Source organism: Panicum hallii, chromosome 1, assembly GCF_002211085.1.
Source record: "Panicum hallii strain FIL2 chromosome 1, PHallii_v3.1, whole genome shotgun sequence".
In the NCBI taxonomy this organism is placed as follows: domain Eukaryota; kingdom Viridiplantae; phylum Streptophyta; class Magnoliopsida; order Poales; family Poaceae; genus Panicum; species Panicum hallii.
The window spans coordinates 51,176,234-51,191,302 of record NC_038042.1 but is presented as its reverse complement, the minus strand read 5'-3'; the positions used below and the strand labels follow the sequence as shown (position 1 = coordinate 51,191,302).

Genomic DNA, 15,069 nt, shown 5'->3' with positions numbered 1-15,069 from the left:
GCGGTTCCTGAGGAAGCCATATGGGGGGCGCCGAAAGCCTGGCAGCAGGCTTGCCAATGCCAATGCCACCCGCGTCAGCGCTGTGCGTCCACCCAAATTATACTGCACTTCCAGGAGAGTATGTGAAATGGTACAGTTCACTTGGTGTGTTTTTAGGTTGGTCTCTGCTGCGAGGTGCATCGATTTCCAGGAGAGGATGTTGGAGGACGTTCGCAAGAAAGAGAATTTTTTTTTTTACTTTTATTCTTGGCTGTATCACCTAGAGCTTGTGGCTCATTAGAAATGACTCTATATTCAATAATATAGTTGTAGCCTTCACTGATGTTGTGTTATATCATGTTATATCCTATATGCAGCGCTGGGTATCACTGCACAAGGAGGAGGGGCGGCTGAAGGTGGCTACGGAGGTGCAAAAGCTGCGAGTGCATTTGGCGTGACGGTGGCCTAAACCGCTGCACCTTCCCGTCTCAGTTCTGGCTTTGCAGCTTTTGTTGACTCTAGAAAGTGTCTTGGAGGGTCCGTTGAACCTACTATATGCTAGGTCTTATTTCTTCAGCTTTTGCTGATTCTATTGAACCTATCATGTAAGCTGGTAACCCCAGCAAAAATGTTCTTTGCTTTCAAAAAAGCAGGGTTGAAGAGGTCTTTGGTCTAAAAAAAGTTATACTACACTTTTTGTTAAAAGAGCATTGAAACTCTATTTCATTTAAAGGTCTTTAATATTTTTTATGCATATAACACACATCAATGACATCAACTCAGAGCTATGAACGTATGCACATCTTATTTCTGTTAAACGATAGGTCTGCATATCCTGAGGTTGATAAAATCATCACATGTCACCACATATATAGTTCCAAATATATTTGAACAAATTCGAATTCACGGGACAAGTCCGCACTACCGGAAACGCGGCCATTGCCGAGTATGAAATCTTTTGTAGTCAATGCCTTTTAATTTTGTAATATATTGGTACACTGTCTATGCAGGAAAGAGAGGGATTTGAGAACCTTCACTTGACATTGGAAAGACTTGTTGGCGATGGCAAAGAGACTAGTTGTTGTAAAACTTGTATTGCACTCTGTAGACTTGGCATTTGAGAACCTTTATCATTGTTAACTCTTGTGTGGTGAACTTGTGTATGTGATTTTAGTTGTGTGATGATGAGACTTTGATAAATTTGGTTGTGTGATGATAAGACTTGGGTGAATTTGGTTGTGTATGTAAAATTTTAAATAATATGCCTGTGTGAATATGTGCCTGTGTAAAATGGAGGCTCCCTATCCGGGGATGGAGAAAAAATAAAATAAAATCTTTTAAAAAACACTTTGCCGAGTGTAGAGGAAAGGCACTCGGCAAAGTGACCTAAACTTTGCCGAGTGCCAAGGGCAGACACTCGGCAAAGTGATCTAAACTTTGCCGAGCGCCACGTCCCAGAAACTCGGCAAAGAGCCTAGTCTTTGCCGAGTGCCAACTCAAGGGCACTCGGCAAAGACGCCGTCACGGCTATTTTATTTTGCCAAGTGCCGTCCCGGACACTCGGCAAAGCCTTTGCCGAGTGCCCGACAAAAGGCACTCGGTAAAGATGTCTTTGCCGATAAAATCGCTGCCGAGTGCCCTTTGCCGAGTGTTACACTCTGCAAAGGGCCTGAATCCGGTAGTGCCGGTTTATTTTCCTTTATCCTAGCTTCAAATAGTTTTGATATATACATTCAGTCTTTCTTTATTCATTAGAGCTGGCCTGTTGGTATTAAATTAAATAACCCAAAGCGCATGAACCATGCATAAACAAACCGGGGCCATTCAGCTTACAAATAGTGTTTGACCGAATTCTTAGTGCTACAAATACGGCATCTGCTTGTGTTACTTCACTGAGCTCGAAGGCAAGCGCGAGAGTCCAAATATATACAGGTGACCTCATCTCAGTGACTTCCCGAGGCTAGCAACAAGAAAGAGGAAAGGAGAAATATAGCTGATGACCATATGCATCATCTATGGCTATGGGTATGTATGGGCAAACATATGCTGATACGCACGAGCATTGGAGCGGATGAAACCATGCTGCCCTGCTGCTGCATGCATGCCTTATTGCCGCACGCCCTAGATCTAGCAAATAGTACTGCCGATACTAGACCTATAGCAAGGTAGCTACTAGCTACCTGAAGAAGGCCATACGTAGCTAACTGTTTTCTTTTCATCAAGACACAGTACGTGAGGTTTGTTACTTTGTTTCGCAACTTGCAAAAATGCAAATGACACCGAAAGCAACATGCTAGCCACGATCCAGGACAGGCGGCGAAAGCGAGAGAGAAAAACAAGGAGCACAAGGATCAGTGCTTGCTGTGCGCGCACACAGACACACACGCACGTACAACGACAGCGGCAGCCATCATTCGTACGTGCGTATTTCTCGTCTCGTTTTCCCCGTGTCGCCTTGCGTTTTCGCCCCTTCTCCATGCTCGCATGCTATGCTATCATCTCCCTGCGCCGTCTCGACGCGCGCAGTGCTTAAGCTACGACGACACCGCCGCCACTTTAGGGTTTCTATTCTTTTCTTGCCGCTGCCGCCGCTGATTGTCTGGGCAGTACGCGCAGGGTATAGGAGTACGTCTACGCCGCCCCTGTACCTGTTCACGGTTACCAAATCCTTCGGCCTCGCCCTTTCTAGGGCACGCCATGCGATGCGACTACTCCTCGGGGATCCCGATCCGTTTGCAAGTACACAGCCGCACTAGCTCTCACTGCATGCTACCTATGCTCCTTCATGGACAACTTTTTTTGGGAGTGTATACAGGAACTTCATCATTTATGAACGTGATTTGCAGTTGCAGTTGAAGATGGCTTAGGGGCTGTTTGGATCCAATGGAAAGAGAAAGAGAAAGTGCAAAACTTTTGCTCTTTTGCACTTTTTTTGCACTTTTGGATCCAAACACCCCAAAGTGCAAAAGGGCAAATGCTACCGTAATTTTGCTAATTATGGATTAATTAGGCTTAATATATTCGTCTCGTCATTTAGTCCTCATCTATGTAATTTGTTTTTAATTAAACTATATTTAATACTTCTAATTAGCATCCAAACATCTGATGTGACACGAGCAAAAATTTTACCATTTGCCCTTTTGCCATTTGCCCTTGGATCCAAACAGGCCCTTATTAGCACGGCCGTGTAGTTAGCATTGGGAAGCTATTCCAGACGTGTGTTTGATCTGGGGATCAAATGATAGCGGTATTTGAAATCGCCTGCGCACACTGTTGGGGAGCAGCGGCCCACGGGGGACCTGAAGAAGAGGCTTTTGCAGCAGCTCGCAATGATAGGAATTCGCCCTGCCCTGCTGCGGAACCGTGGCTCAATCTGGAAACATCAATGTGCGTGCCTGCAGCGGCAGCTGCCGGCAGCAATGTGTTCTGTTTGCCAACATCTTTTGCATGCAGCCCCACATCCGCAGCACTATCTACATATATATACATGGTCCTATAATAATAATAATAATTTAAATCTGCTTTGTTTTCTATTTTCGTTTTACCCTTTTCAGCGGTTACTCATAAAATATAGCCGTCTGATGCAACATGGGTGGGGAGGATGATGCACCATATAGCATCAGACGGCTGCAAATATTATCTTGAAAAGTAGGTAAATAGTGTTGTGCTGAAATAGTGCGCATGACTAGATATTTTATCTTCAAATCAATGGCGCCAAGTGGATGGTCAATTCTTTTTTTATTTTTGGGAGGGTTGTGGAAAAGCAAAACCTGCCCCGATTGATGGACGACCCATCCTCCACTGAACATACACGTACCCAAGACGGTGATGATTCCGGGAGAGACCGGATTTCAAATGTGCGCGCTACAGAGATACTGAAAACGAGTGAACCGGCCAGTGCTCTTTTTGCGAGGATCGGAGGGCATCCCTGAAAGGACATGCAGATCGGTCGATTGGGCGATCGATCGCAGGGGACAAAAGGTACAGTCAGTGCTAGCAGCTACCCCCCCGTACGCCGAACAATCGCTGCAATAATGTATGCCCCGGCCGCCTGAAAAAGCTCTGCCGCGGTTGAAGCGCCATTGAAGGCGCGATTAGCTCGGGGAGCTAGCTGCAGTAGAAGCATAAGCAACACCACTGATCAGGGGTTCAGAGGAATCACACGGCCCGGTTAACACAACAAGAGCGGATTTGCCCATTGCTTCTGGCAGGAACCAAACGTGATCAATTGCAATTAGTTTTCCTTTACATGCATCAACCGCATCTATGATAGAGATGAGCTAGGGAAAGGCAGATCTCTGACACCACATGAAAGCTGCTGCTGAATTAGCACGCACTAGCTGGGACAGGGCAACAGCCAGTACTGGAGCAAGTACTGTGCACACGGCACAATTTGAGCTAGAGGCCCTTTAAAGGGCCGTGCCTAGGCTGCTCCAGTGTCCATGCCCCACAGTACCCCAGCAGTCCGGAGGGCCATATAGGCAGCCCACACCACCACTTAACCTCAAAGCATCATCGTCATCGTCAACCTTATCACAGTCGACACCAAAAGGAGATCGATCTATCCTGCGAATTTTCTGCCCCAAGAACCACTTTGATCCATCCATCGATCGATCACTAGCACACATGCAGGCATATATGGAGGGAGGCCAGTTGGGGGCTTGCCTTCCTAGCTTCCTTGTGCCGGATCACTACGCCTTCCCTCTCCCCCTTCCACTTCAACTACCGAGCCAACCAAATAAGCTTCTTCAGATGCCGTTTGACCAGGAAGAGGCCGAGAACCATGGCGTGATGCTCTCCTCCGACCATTGTGGGCTGTACCAGCTGCCGGCACTGCCGTTGGGCTGCGGCTCTGGCGCCGCCTCAGCCGCCTGCGGTGGGAAGCCTACGGCTGGTTTGATGCCTAGTACTATTGGTGCTGATGAGGTGAGGTGATCGATCTTTCAGGCACATATATGACGGCACACTTTATTTCTTTGTTCCTTTTGAGCGGTTTTGTTTCTTCTACACAGGTCTGCACCTCGGTGACAAAAGGTTGCAACGAGAGTGCTAGCACATTGTATGCTCTCTAATTGTGATGTTTCGTTCTGAGATCTTTGTCCGTGTTTTAGGGTTTGATTGATGGTGCATGTGGTGTACATGTGTGATGAGTGTCCAGGTGGAAGGGCTCGGCTACCATGGCGGAGAGAGGGAAGATGAAGGTGCGGAGGAAGATGAGGGAGCCGAGGTTCTGTTTCCAGACCAGAAGCGACGTGGATGTCCTGGATGATGGATACAAGTGGAGGAAGTACGGGCAGAAGGTTGTCAAGAACAGCCTCCATCCGAGGTATGTATCTGCAAACTTTGTACCAATCTACATCATATTTCTTGAATTTGCATAGAAGTTGTCCATGGCTATATTACTCCATGCATGCCCTGGCGCCTTTGCTAGCAAATTAACAAGTGATCTCAGATGGTTAATTTTATGCGGCGGGGATCTAAGGAGTACCTTGCCTCTTGGAAGATTCTTGATGATATATAGAAGCAGGTCGTCTATCGTTGTAGCTAGCTGATGAAACGATCGATTAGCAGTAGATATCCTATAAATCTTGTCCGAGACAGTATGTTTATATAAACCGATAGTGAAGCTGTGTGCTAGCTAGGAAGCTAGCTGATTTTGCAAATGCTTTCAGTTCATGTGTCTATAAGCAAAGCCTCCATGATGGCATATATATAACAGTCAAAATAAATAAAAATGGGAAGCATGCATGTCTTTTTGCACTCCATGTGCAAACATTCAAGTTCTATTTTCGATTTGTTCTTATACAAAATCATAATACTGTATATAGGTCCAATGATCTCTAATTGGTATTTATTGCAAGGCTAGATCATTAAAGGGGCATAAACGTATTTATGCTAATCACTTCAATCAACCAGTTGTTCTTTGCTTCTCGATCTTACGGTTTTTTGTTCCTGCTGGTACTGTAGCTTGTGTTGTCCCCGACTTTTTAACTAAGTATACAACGGATTAAAGGGTGAAATTATTGCAAGCATATGTAGAAGAGAAGACAAAGAAAGAGCAGGAAAGATTAATGATGCGGCATTACATCTAGCTGTTTTATGCTTGAGTTAGTTCTGAATCGTACGTGAGAGGCGATAGGCACTTGTTAGATAGTCAATCAGAACTTCAGTATCTGTAGATCATAGTTGCGATCTACTCGGTCCGTTCCAAATTATAGGTTGTTTTGGTATTTCTAGGTGCATCTAGATATATATAGCAAATATTATACATCTAGAGATGTTAAAACGACCTATAGTTTGGAACGGAGAGAATAGCTACGAGCTGTGACAAACAGTCAAACATGGTGTGCATGCGTGCGCAGCACACGCACAGAGACAGGTGTATCAGAACTGTTTCAGATCCTTGTGTTTCTCCAAAGATCAGATGCACAAGCATGCTATAGCTAGAGATCAGATGCTATTATCTCCTATACCTAGGCTATCTCTAGCCAAGAAGAATATGTAGTGACCCATTTATTAATAATGATCAAATATATTTACCTGGAAGCAAAGGTAAATTGCACACATCCTAGTTAAATGGGGGACAGTTAGCCAAATAAATGATCAATCCGCCAAAGTAATTAAACGCTGTCTGAATCGGAGAATCTTTGCAAAAAGAAAATTGACAAAATTGTGAATCTAAAATGACCATGATATATATGAAACATACATGTAAATATATATATATGGAGATGTACATTAAATTCAGTAAATCTTGAGAAACAGGCTGAAATATGCATGGCTCAGCCTGAAGGTAAATCTTTAGAGAGCATGGATTAGATTTTGTTGCAAAAAGAAAGGTACAAACTACAAGTTTCTGAATATTAGTGAGAGCGTCCCAATGGTGGATCGAGTCAACCACTCCCTAGTAGAAACTTCCAAAACATAATCTAAACATACAAAGATTGACAGTTTAATAAGTTAAATATTACTAGATTCATCATGAAAAGTAATCTCAAAGTATTTAATTACCTTTTTGATATTTTAGGAGGATTATTGAAGACGTTTAGCTTATTAACGTCGCCTTCTTGTTGCTGCTGCTGCTGCTGCCGCCTGACTGCATGGCTTGACATCAGGAGCTACTTCCGGTGCACGCACAGCAACTGCCGCGTGAAGAAGCGGGTGGAGCGGCTGTCGACGGACTGCCGCATGGTGATGACCACGTACGAGGGCCGCCACACGCACTCCCCCTGCAGCGACGACGCCTCCTCCGGCGACCACACCGACTGCTTCAGCTCCTTCTGAACCTACACGTACACCACACGCCGGCAGTCAAGTCGATCAGAAGCAGCGAGATCGAGCGCATTGCATGCAAGAGCAGCAAAACAGTGCAGCCCAGTCGATCCGCAGCTTCTTGTAGAGATCTCGTCAGTTTTGCCGGATGGACACACAGAGGGTAGACTTGATGAGAACTTGCAGTGTCAGTGTACTCATATAGTCATGTAATACGATGTGATCATCCGCGACCGTGCAAATTAAATGATCCATCCATTGATGGTACGCGCCCATGTGTAGACCATCAACAAATAATAAAGCTGCACGTTTTCTCCCATGTTTCTGAGCATGTTACTAGAGGATAGTAGTAGTGTTGTGAACCAGTGAAGAAAATGAAAGAAAAACAAGTGCGTGCTAATAGCTTGGCTGAAACTGAAATGGAGAAGCAGACGATATATACGAGTTCCGGTTGGCCTATATTTGCGTACGCGTGATGAGCTCGTGCTACTTACCTAGTTACCAGCTACGTCGTCCGGCCGGCCGGCCGGCAGCTGACATGGCAAAGCTAGCGCGCGGCACACCTTTCTACACTTGTGTGTGTACATGCATGTACATTATTGATGCAACGCTGGCTAATGATTGTGGAACAGGCCTGTTGCCCTGACGGCCGAAAACGAACACGGGCTCCCGAACAAAAACCGCCATTAATTCGGGTGTGGTTTTGTTCAGAGAGACCATCGAGGAGGGGGGGGGGGGGGGGGTATGGACATTGCTGGTGGCTTTGCAGCTTGCAGCAGGGTCATGATACATAGGTGCGAAGTGCAACCTGCTCTGATCAGGTTCCCAGACATGGTCGCCGGAACGGAATCATTGCGATTGCGGGATCGAGCGTGTGGGCTCTAGCTAGTCGTCTCGACCTCAGAACTCAGGGGGTCAACAAATTAGTCTGACGAACCTGAACAAGATATAGGCGGTAGGCGCTCAATTGAAAACGCACTAATAAGCAAGGCCCACAAGATGATGCATGGCCGCGTGCGGGAGCGATCTGCGAGCCTCTGAGCTCGAGCATATGCTTGGCCGGCCATGGGAGCCGGCCGGCCCGGTGGTCCCCGCGCGACGATCTGTCCGAAGGTGCGAGGTCAACTTCGAATGGATCATGCTACTGCCACCCGCGGTGGCCTTTCGCGCGTTGGGAGGGCACGTACGGCGACTCCGGCTCCCGCAACCGCGTCGGCCGCCCCGCAGCCGGAGGTAGACTCGTCGTCGTCGTCGAGGAGGGGAGGGAGAGGACGCGCGGCAGGCACGGGAGAGAGAGAGAGAGAGAGAGAGAGAGAGAGAGAGAGAGAGATGCAGCATGGGCTCGTGGATTCGCTGAGCCCCGCGTGCGTGGGCTGGCCTCGAAAGTCTCCTTGCTCACTAGTTTTTGGGCTAGGCTTGAACAACAGATCGATCCGATCTGTCTGCCTGTCGGCCCGGAGAGCTCCTACTTATTTGATAGGCCACACTGGGCCGTAGCGGGGTACCGAATCGCCAAAAGCAGCCCGTCCAGCTACACCAGTAAACCCACGTCCCTACTTAGCTACCGGTGTTTGAGATTCGTGCGCAAATTCTTATCCATCCAATTTCGTACCCCTGCCACCTTCTCTCTTTGCTCCTCTACCGTCCGCCGCCACCTTCTCTCTTCTCTCCCCTACCGTCCGCCGCCCGCCTCCACTCGCTGCGCTTGGATGGCCACTGGTCGTGGTCACCGCGCGAGCCGCCGCCCGCGGCTGCCCCCTGCCCCGTCGCTGCGCAGCCTCACATCTGCCCCCGCCCCACCACCGCCGCCGGCTGCTGCTGCTCCCTGCGCGCGCGCCACGGCCGCCGAAGAAGAAGTTAGAAAAATGTTGAAATAGATTTTAAAAATTGTTGATTTAGATTTTGAAAAATGTTGAATTCTTTTTTGAAAAAAGGTTGAAATAGGTTGTGAAAAATGTTGATGGTAGTATTCCCTTCAAAATGTTGGTTTATAATTTTTTAAAATATTGAATCTGCTATTTATAAATGTTGGCCTATCTTTTCAAAAATGGTGAATCTAATCTTTTGAAATGTTGAATTTATATCTCTAATTTAGATCTAATAGGCTTTGAAGCCGTATTGCTAGCTTAACCAGCTTCACGAGTTATATAGGAGCCCCCAGCTAGACGCCCGAAGTCAAAATCGCTGTTCCTGCAGTTTTCACTTCGCAGATGGCAGCCCCCGAATCGAAGTCTCCCAGGTTTCTTCTCGCGTGGCGCCGAGCGCATATACTGCATAATCACTAGCACGGCCGGATCTTTATACGATCGATCTGTGCAGGTTGGAATGCTGTTCTTGTGCAGATTCTGAAGACAGATTGCGCGATCGCCTGCAAAAGCAGCTCCAAGAATTGCATCCTAATACTAGTGTGCCAGAGGAGGAATGCCCATCATGAGAATGGCAGGTGAACCGTCGGTTAGAGGTTCTGACAGGGACCGCTGCTCGCCGGCTCTCCATTCATCGGCTCTGAACAGTAGCCGTTTGTTTTGCTGAGCCATCTCTTTCTCCCGAAAGCAGCTAATTTATCAGCTTGCCGATGACAGTACAGTGCAAAATAAAAGGCACGTGGGGTGACACGAGAGAGACTACAAATTGAGAGTGGTTGCTATGACAGCCTCAACCCTCTCCCTGATTACATGCACATCTGGAGCAAAGGCCCATGCGGCACTGGCAGCACAGCAGTTACACTGACAGACTGATACGGTTCACCGGCCAAGATTAGAGTAGCAGCGACAGACGGACCACTGGCCGGATCAGCAAGTCAAGCGCCGCTCTTGCTCGCTTTCTTCTTGCAGCGGCGCACACGTTCGTTTTGGGAGAAAGGTCAGCTGTTGCTGAGTGGGATGTAATCGTGTAACGTTGCACGGATCGGCACATAAGGTTGCATCCTGTATGCAAAAGCAACTTGGGCAGCATACTGTTCCTAACGTGTGGCGAGCGTGTTGCAGGCACTGCGCTAAACAAAAGGGCTTATGGAACAAATTCGTGTGCCAGGTGTGTGGGACTTCCTCCTCTTGTTTCAGTAGAAAAGGCGAGATAATATGAGTTAGGCGTTATGGAGACCACGTCTGAATTTTGATTTCTAGCTATTTTATTTCCCGGGTCAAAATTTTGATAGTTTGTTAAACAAGGATAAAAAAATGAATGGTGTATTTTGTTTTGCTTAAGTGTAAAGTCAGACTATTAGTATTGTTTCCTCACAAAATAAATCATTTGTGTAGCCACAAAATCAAACTTATCATAAAGATATTGTGAAATACTGAAATATGAACATGGTTATCAATTTTTTTTTATCTAGTCTTCTCCTTCCTCTGAGTTTTCCTCCTTACCGACGAGCTTCTCCACCACGTCCTCCCGCACTCGCTTTAACCATTCCCACTAGCCATCCTTTGCTACCCTAGCCGGTATTACCCTCGCCGCTTCACTCTCAACCACCGAGCCAATATTCCTCCCTCTAAATCTCCATATACATAAGCCTAACCTGTCAGAGAAGACCCATCTCAACGGGGATGGAGCTGATAACAGAGAGCAGGTTTAAATTTTACTTGGTAGTTATTTATTGTATAGTCAAATTTCGTTATGTTGCTAAACAATACTTTCTTCGATAGAAGAAATGCATGGTGTATCTGTATTTTGTCTTGCCTCACTTGTAAAGTCAGACTTTTTTTTTCTCTCACACATGTTGAGAATTCTCAATTAGGGAGTTGATTTGGCTCTTTTACCTTTTTCTGCCTTCGAAGGGGTGCACCTTTGTTAGTTTTTTTTACAAAGCACCTTCGTTAGTTTAATAATGAGAATTAACTGTATCATACATCCACGCGTCTTGTTTGTTGTCCTTCAGTGTGGGCTCGATGGAAAGGGAAATTGGACGATCTTCGACGACCTCGATAGGTACAGGAACAAGATTAGGCATCCGGCATGCCGAGTATTTCTAACATTAGGTACACATCTACTGAGAAATGTATAGGCAATAAATTCAGAAGCATGATACATTTGTAGTAACAATCCCGTTGACTTAACCCAACTGCTAACCTACCACTGCTAGCTAGCCTAGCTTTCTTACCCAAGATGCTGAACAACGATTTTTTGGTTAAAACACCCTAAAGCCTAACTTCCGTGCCCGTATCTTCTCCGTGTTCTTTTCCTTCTTGTTCTTTTTTGGCTTTTGTTTTGTAACTTGAACTATTTTTAAGGACGTATGTTCTTTTCTTCCTCTTAATATAAAGATACACAGATCTTCTATATATTCAAGAGAGAAAAAGCACCCCTAAAACCAGCACAAAGAAAAAACGGCGAAAACCAAATCAACTGTTCTCATATACGCTCTATAAAGACAGGCTCCGAAGAATTCCCCCACCTGCTCTCCACCAGCCCCGGAGCTCAACACGTGCACACCACACCCAGAGCCCAGGGAGCCGGGCCGGAAGGGTCGCCATGGCCGGGTGCGAGGAGCTGGTGGAGAGCGGCGGCGCCGGGGACATGCCCCGCGTGGTGGCGGCCCTCGCCGGCATCCTGGAGCGCGTTGCGGAGCGCAACGACGCCGCCGCGGCCGCGGAGCTCCCGGCCGTGGCGGCGCCCGCGGCGTCGGCGTTCCGGGCGACGACCAAGCCGGGCATCTCGGTGCGCGCGTACATGGCGCGCATCGCGCGGTTCGCCGGGTGCAGCCCCGCGTGCTACGTCGTCGCCTACGTCTACCTCGACCGCCTCCTGCGCCGCGGCCGGCGCCTGGCCCTCGCCGTCGACTCGTACAGCGTGCACCGCCTCCTCATCACGGCCGTGCTCGCCGCCGTCAAGTTCATGGACGACATGTGAGTCGAGTCACTCTCTCCATGCCTATCGTATCCTGATCAAGTTAACCAAAGACATAGCTGGATTTGTGGCGTACTTGCGGATGACCATCTTCTTGATTAGTCCTTTTTTGTCGGTCTCGGACTGGGAACACATGGTGGGTCAATTAACTAGGCGCGGTTGGTTCACTCTGCTCTTGATTTGTTCGGACGCTCTTGATTCTGAATTTTCCATGTGTTGCGAAGAGCCAAAGAATACCTGTATCTAAACACCTTGATGCTGAAATGCTCGGAAGAAATCAATTGGGCCACCTGAATTTCTCTTCTTCTGGGGTTCAGAATTACCATAGAGAATTCAAACGCTTTGGATTCTTATGCAAAGAGTGGCTGTGTGACAAAGTGCTTTATCACCCTTCAACATAATAGGCATCTTCTGCTGTCCCCATCTCTTCCAAGCTTCCCAAGTTCAGAATTCTGGTAGCCAAGAACAGTTTGGGAGTGCCGTCCAAGTAACTCAAGCATAATTTCCACCCCTAGCTAGCAGAATTGCGTCTCCCTTTTTTATGTGTGTGTAACTGTCCAATGAGGTTACTTCTCTAGGATTCAAAAAAAAGGTTACTTTGTGATAACAAACACTATCAATCGTCAAAGTGTCGGTGCTCTAATAGCACCTACCTATACAAGACTTTTTCCTTGAGTGTGTAGCAAAACAAAAAATGTGCAAACCATGCATAAATTCAGAACTCCAGGCAATCGTTGCCGTACACATACACTACAGTGCTAATGAAGCAATGATCACCATAGGACAAGAAAAGAAAAAAGGAAAGGTGTAGGCTCTCACTTCAACAGTTTAACTAAGCAGTGAAACTAGGCCATGCATTGGGCGATCCAGGCGCTTGTCGTCCTCGCAAGCAAGGCGTCGTCCACGGACGACAAAGTTATGCCTGTCCAGCAAAGCGACCCCGGCCCCCGGTGCCGGTGGTTCCACAGTTGCTTTGCGTCCATCCATCCAACCACACGCATCCACCGTGGACCCGAAGATATAAACAAGAATCCCACCCTGCCCCCATCACCTTTCTTTTTTTTCTGCAGCTTGGAATTTAATCCGGCGCCAGTTGTAGGGGATTGGGACTGCCAACTTGCCATGGCCATCTGCTGCTGATGTTTGCCGCTAGCTCACTTCCTCATGTCAGGGTCCGTCCCAGGAGCACCCATCTCTTGCGCTTCCTTGCCTAGTCTTTGCTTACTGGGCAACTTGCCGTTCTTAAAGATTCGGTTCGGTGCCGGTTTGGTAAAATTCTGGTCGTGCTTTGTTCGGTTGCATTGCAGATTATTATTCTGATACTGACATTGTTACTGTGATTGTGCCGTCATTCATTGGCCAAACTCAATCATAGGAAAAGTTGAAAGTGGAAGGAATATATATAGTATATATGGCAAATTGGCAATGTAGTGATCGATGCAGTATTTCTCTGTAAAAGTTTGGCTGAGAAGCAGTAGCAGTTGCAGACTGAAAGAAAGTCAGAGTTGACGTGTGATTGAGTCGATCAGTATCTGTGCAGATGCTACAACAACGCCTACTTCGCCAAGGTCGGGGGCATCAGCCTGGTGGAGATGAACTACCTGGAGGTGGACTTCCTGTTCGGCGTCGGCTTCGACCTGAACGTGGCGCCGGAGACGTTCGCCGACTACTGCGCCGTGCTGCAGTCCGAGCTGCTGTGCGCGGAGGCTCCCCCGCCGCCGCCTTTGAGGCTGCAGCACTGCTGCCTCTCCGATGACGACGCAGGCGCCGGATGCAGCGCGCAGCAGCAGCTCGCTGCATGACGCCGATCGATCGACCGGTAGTAGGTGGCGCCGTGTGTACCCAGCAGCTAGTGGCAGCTGTGTTCTTGATGTGCACTCTTCCTCCATTTTTGTTTGGTGTAGTGGTGGTGTAGGTGAATCAAGCATACAGTCTTGATTAAACTGTACCCGTAGTACGTAGATTTTGTATATATAGTGGTGGTGGTGACTTCTGAATCTTGTGCGTAGTCTGATGGCAAAGGTAACTTTAACAAGCAGTGAGGTGGACCCACTTGTAGAGACCACTACGACGTGCTAGCAGCGGTATGCAGTGTCTCCGTTGGATGCAGCGATGCGCCAACCACTACGTGAAAGGTGAGGGCCGGAGTATTGTAAGCAATGGGGGCAGACGGGCAGTAGAGCTCACACCAAAGATCCGATCGTATTGGCAATAATTGCGTGCAAGCATCCAAATCTTTGGTGCAGGGACAATGCACGCCCGATAAAGGATCTTAGCAGCATGTTACTTGCTGCGATCATAAGTTCTCAAAAAAAATTCTGCAAAACATTAAACATATCGAAGGTATCGGTGCTCGTAGCCTAGGAGTGGGAGGAGGTGAATTAGGCAATTATAAAATGTTAATCTATAGCTCAAACTAGTTAGCACAAAATATAAGCTAAATCATATTATCTAAATGTGCAACTAGGAATTCAACTAGTGTGAAAACCTTATCCCAAATAAATTTTGCAACATATAGCTAAGATACTACATTAAGAATATAAAGTTACACATGAAAGCTTAAAGAAAGAGGTGAAGGGAAGCAAACTCTCGACGTGCGGATTTATTCTTTGGTATTATAGGCACAAAACCACACCTAGTCCACGTAGTTAAAACATTCACTAGGAGTGTATTGCTTCCCGGTCACCGACTCTTCTTAACTTGCTACAAAGCTTAGCCATCAAGGCTCACACCAAGTCTCTGTTCACTTCGAAGCTGTCTCCACTAAGGAGCTTCTCCATGAAGGAAGAAGGTCTCCACGTCCCCTGCACAAGGCCGTCGTCGCTACTCCACACCAAGCCGGAGGGTCGATGACTTGCCGGCGAGCCACCGAGAACTCCATGCGACCGGTACACCGAGATACAAGCTTTGATTCACTCAAGAACCAGCACACAAGATAACTACACCTTGTACTCTCACACTAGTTAGAGC

General features: G+C 47.3%; 2 protein-coding genes across 2 annotated transcripts; both read left to right on the top strand.

The window, feature by feature from the left end:
* The first annotated feature begins 4,437 nt into the window (after positions 1–4,437).
* LOC112874226 (probable WRKY transcription factor 12) lies at positions 4,438–7,518 on the top strand. Its single transcript, XM_025937437.1, has 4 exons — positions 4,438–4,905; positions 4,992–5,038; positions 5,138–5,305; positions 7,095–7,518. Exons 1-4 carry the CDS (start codon positions 4,606–4,608, stop codon positions 7,261–7,263), a joined length of 684 nt encoding a protein of 227 aa, XP_025793222.1. The 5' UTR covers positions 4,438–4,605; the 3' UTR covers positions 7,264–7,518.
* Positions 7,519–11,588: 4,070 nt separating this feature from the next.
* On the top strand, positions 11,589–14,137 carry LOC112873842 (cyclin-P4-1-like). Its single transcript, XM_025936957.1, has 2 exons — positions 11,589–12,098; positions 13,640–14,137. Exons 1-2 carry the CDS (start codon positions 11,725–11,727, stop codon positions 13,899–13,901), a joined length of 636 nt encoding a protein of 211 aa, XP_025792742.1. The 5' UTR covers positions 11,589–11,724; the 3' UTR covers positions 13,902–14,137.
* The last annotated feature ends 932 nt before the right edge of the window (positions 14,138–15,069 follow it).

Excerpts from the sequence above, each read along its gene's own strand:
- LOC112874226 (XM_025937437.1), top strand. The coding sequence starts at position 4,606 with ATGCAGGCATATATGGAGGGAGGCCAGTTGGGGGCTTGCCTTCCTAGC. Across the intron at positions 5,039-5,137 it reads AACGAGAGTGCTAGCACATT|GTGGAAGGGCTCGGCTACCA; the intron begins GTATGCTCTCTA and ends ATGAGTGTCCAG. Across the intron at positions 5,306-7,094 it reads AAGAACAGCCTCCATCCGAG|GAGCTACTTCCGGTGCACGC; the intron begins GTATGTATCTGC and ends GCTTGACATCAG.
- LOC112873842 (XM_025936957.1), top strand. The coding sequence starts at position 11,725 with ATGGCCGGGTGCGAGGAGCTGGTGGAGAGCGGCGGCGCCGGGGACATG. Across the intron at positions 12,099-13,639 it reads GTCAAGTTCATGGACGACAT|ATGCTACAACAACGCCTACT; the intron begins GTGAGTCGAGTC and ends GTATCTGTGCAG.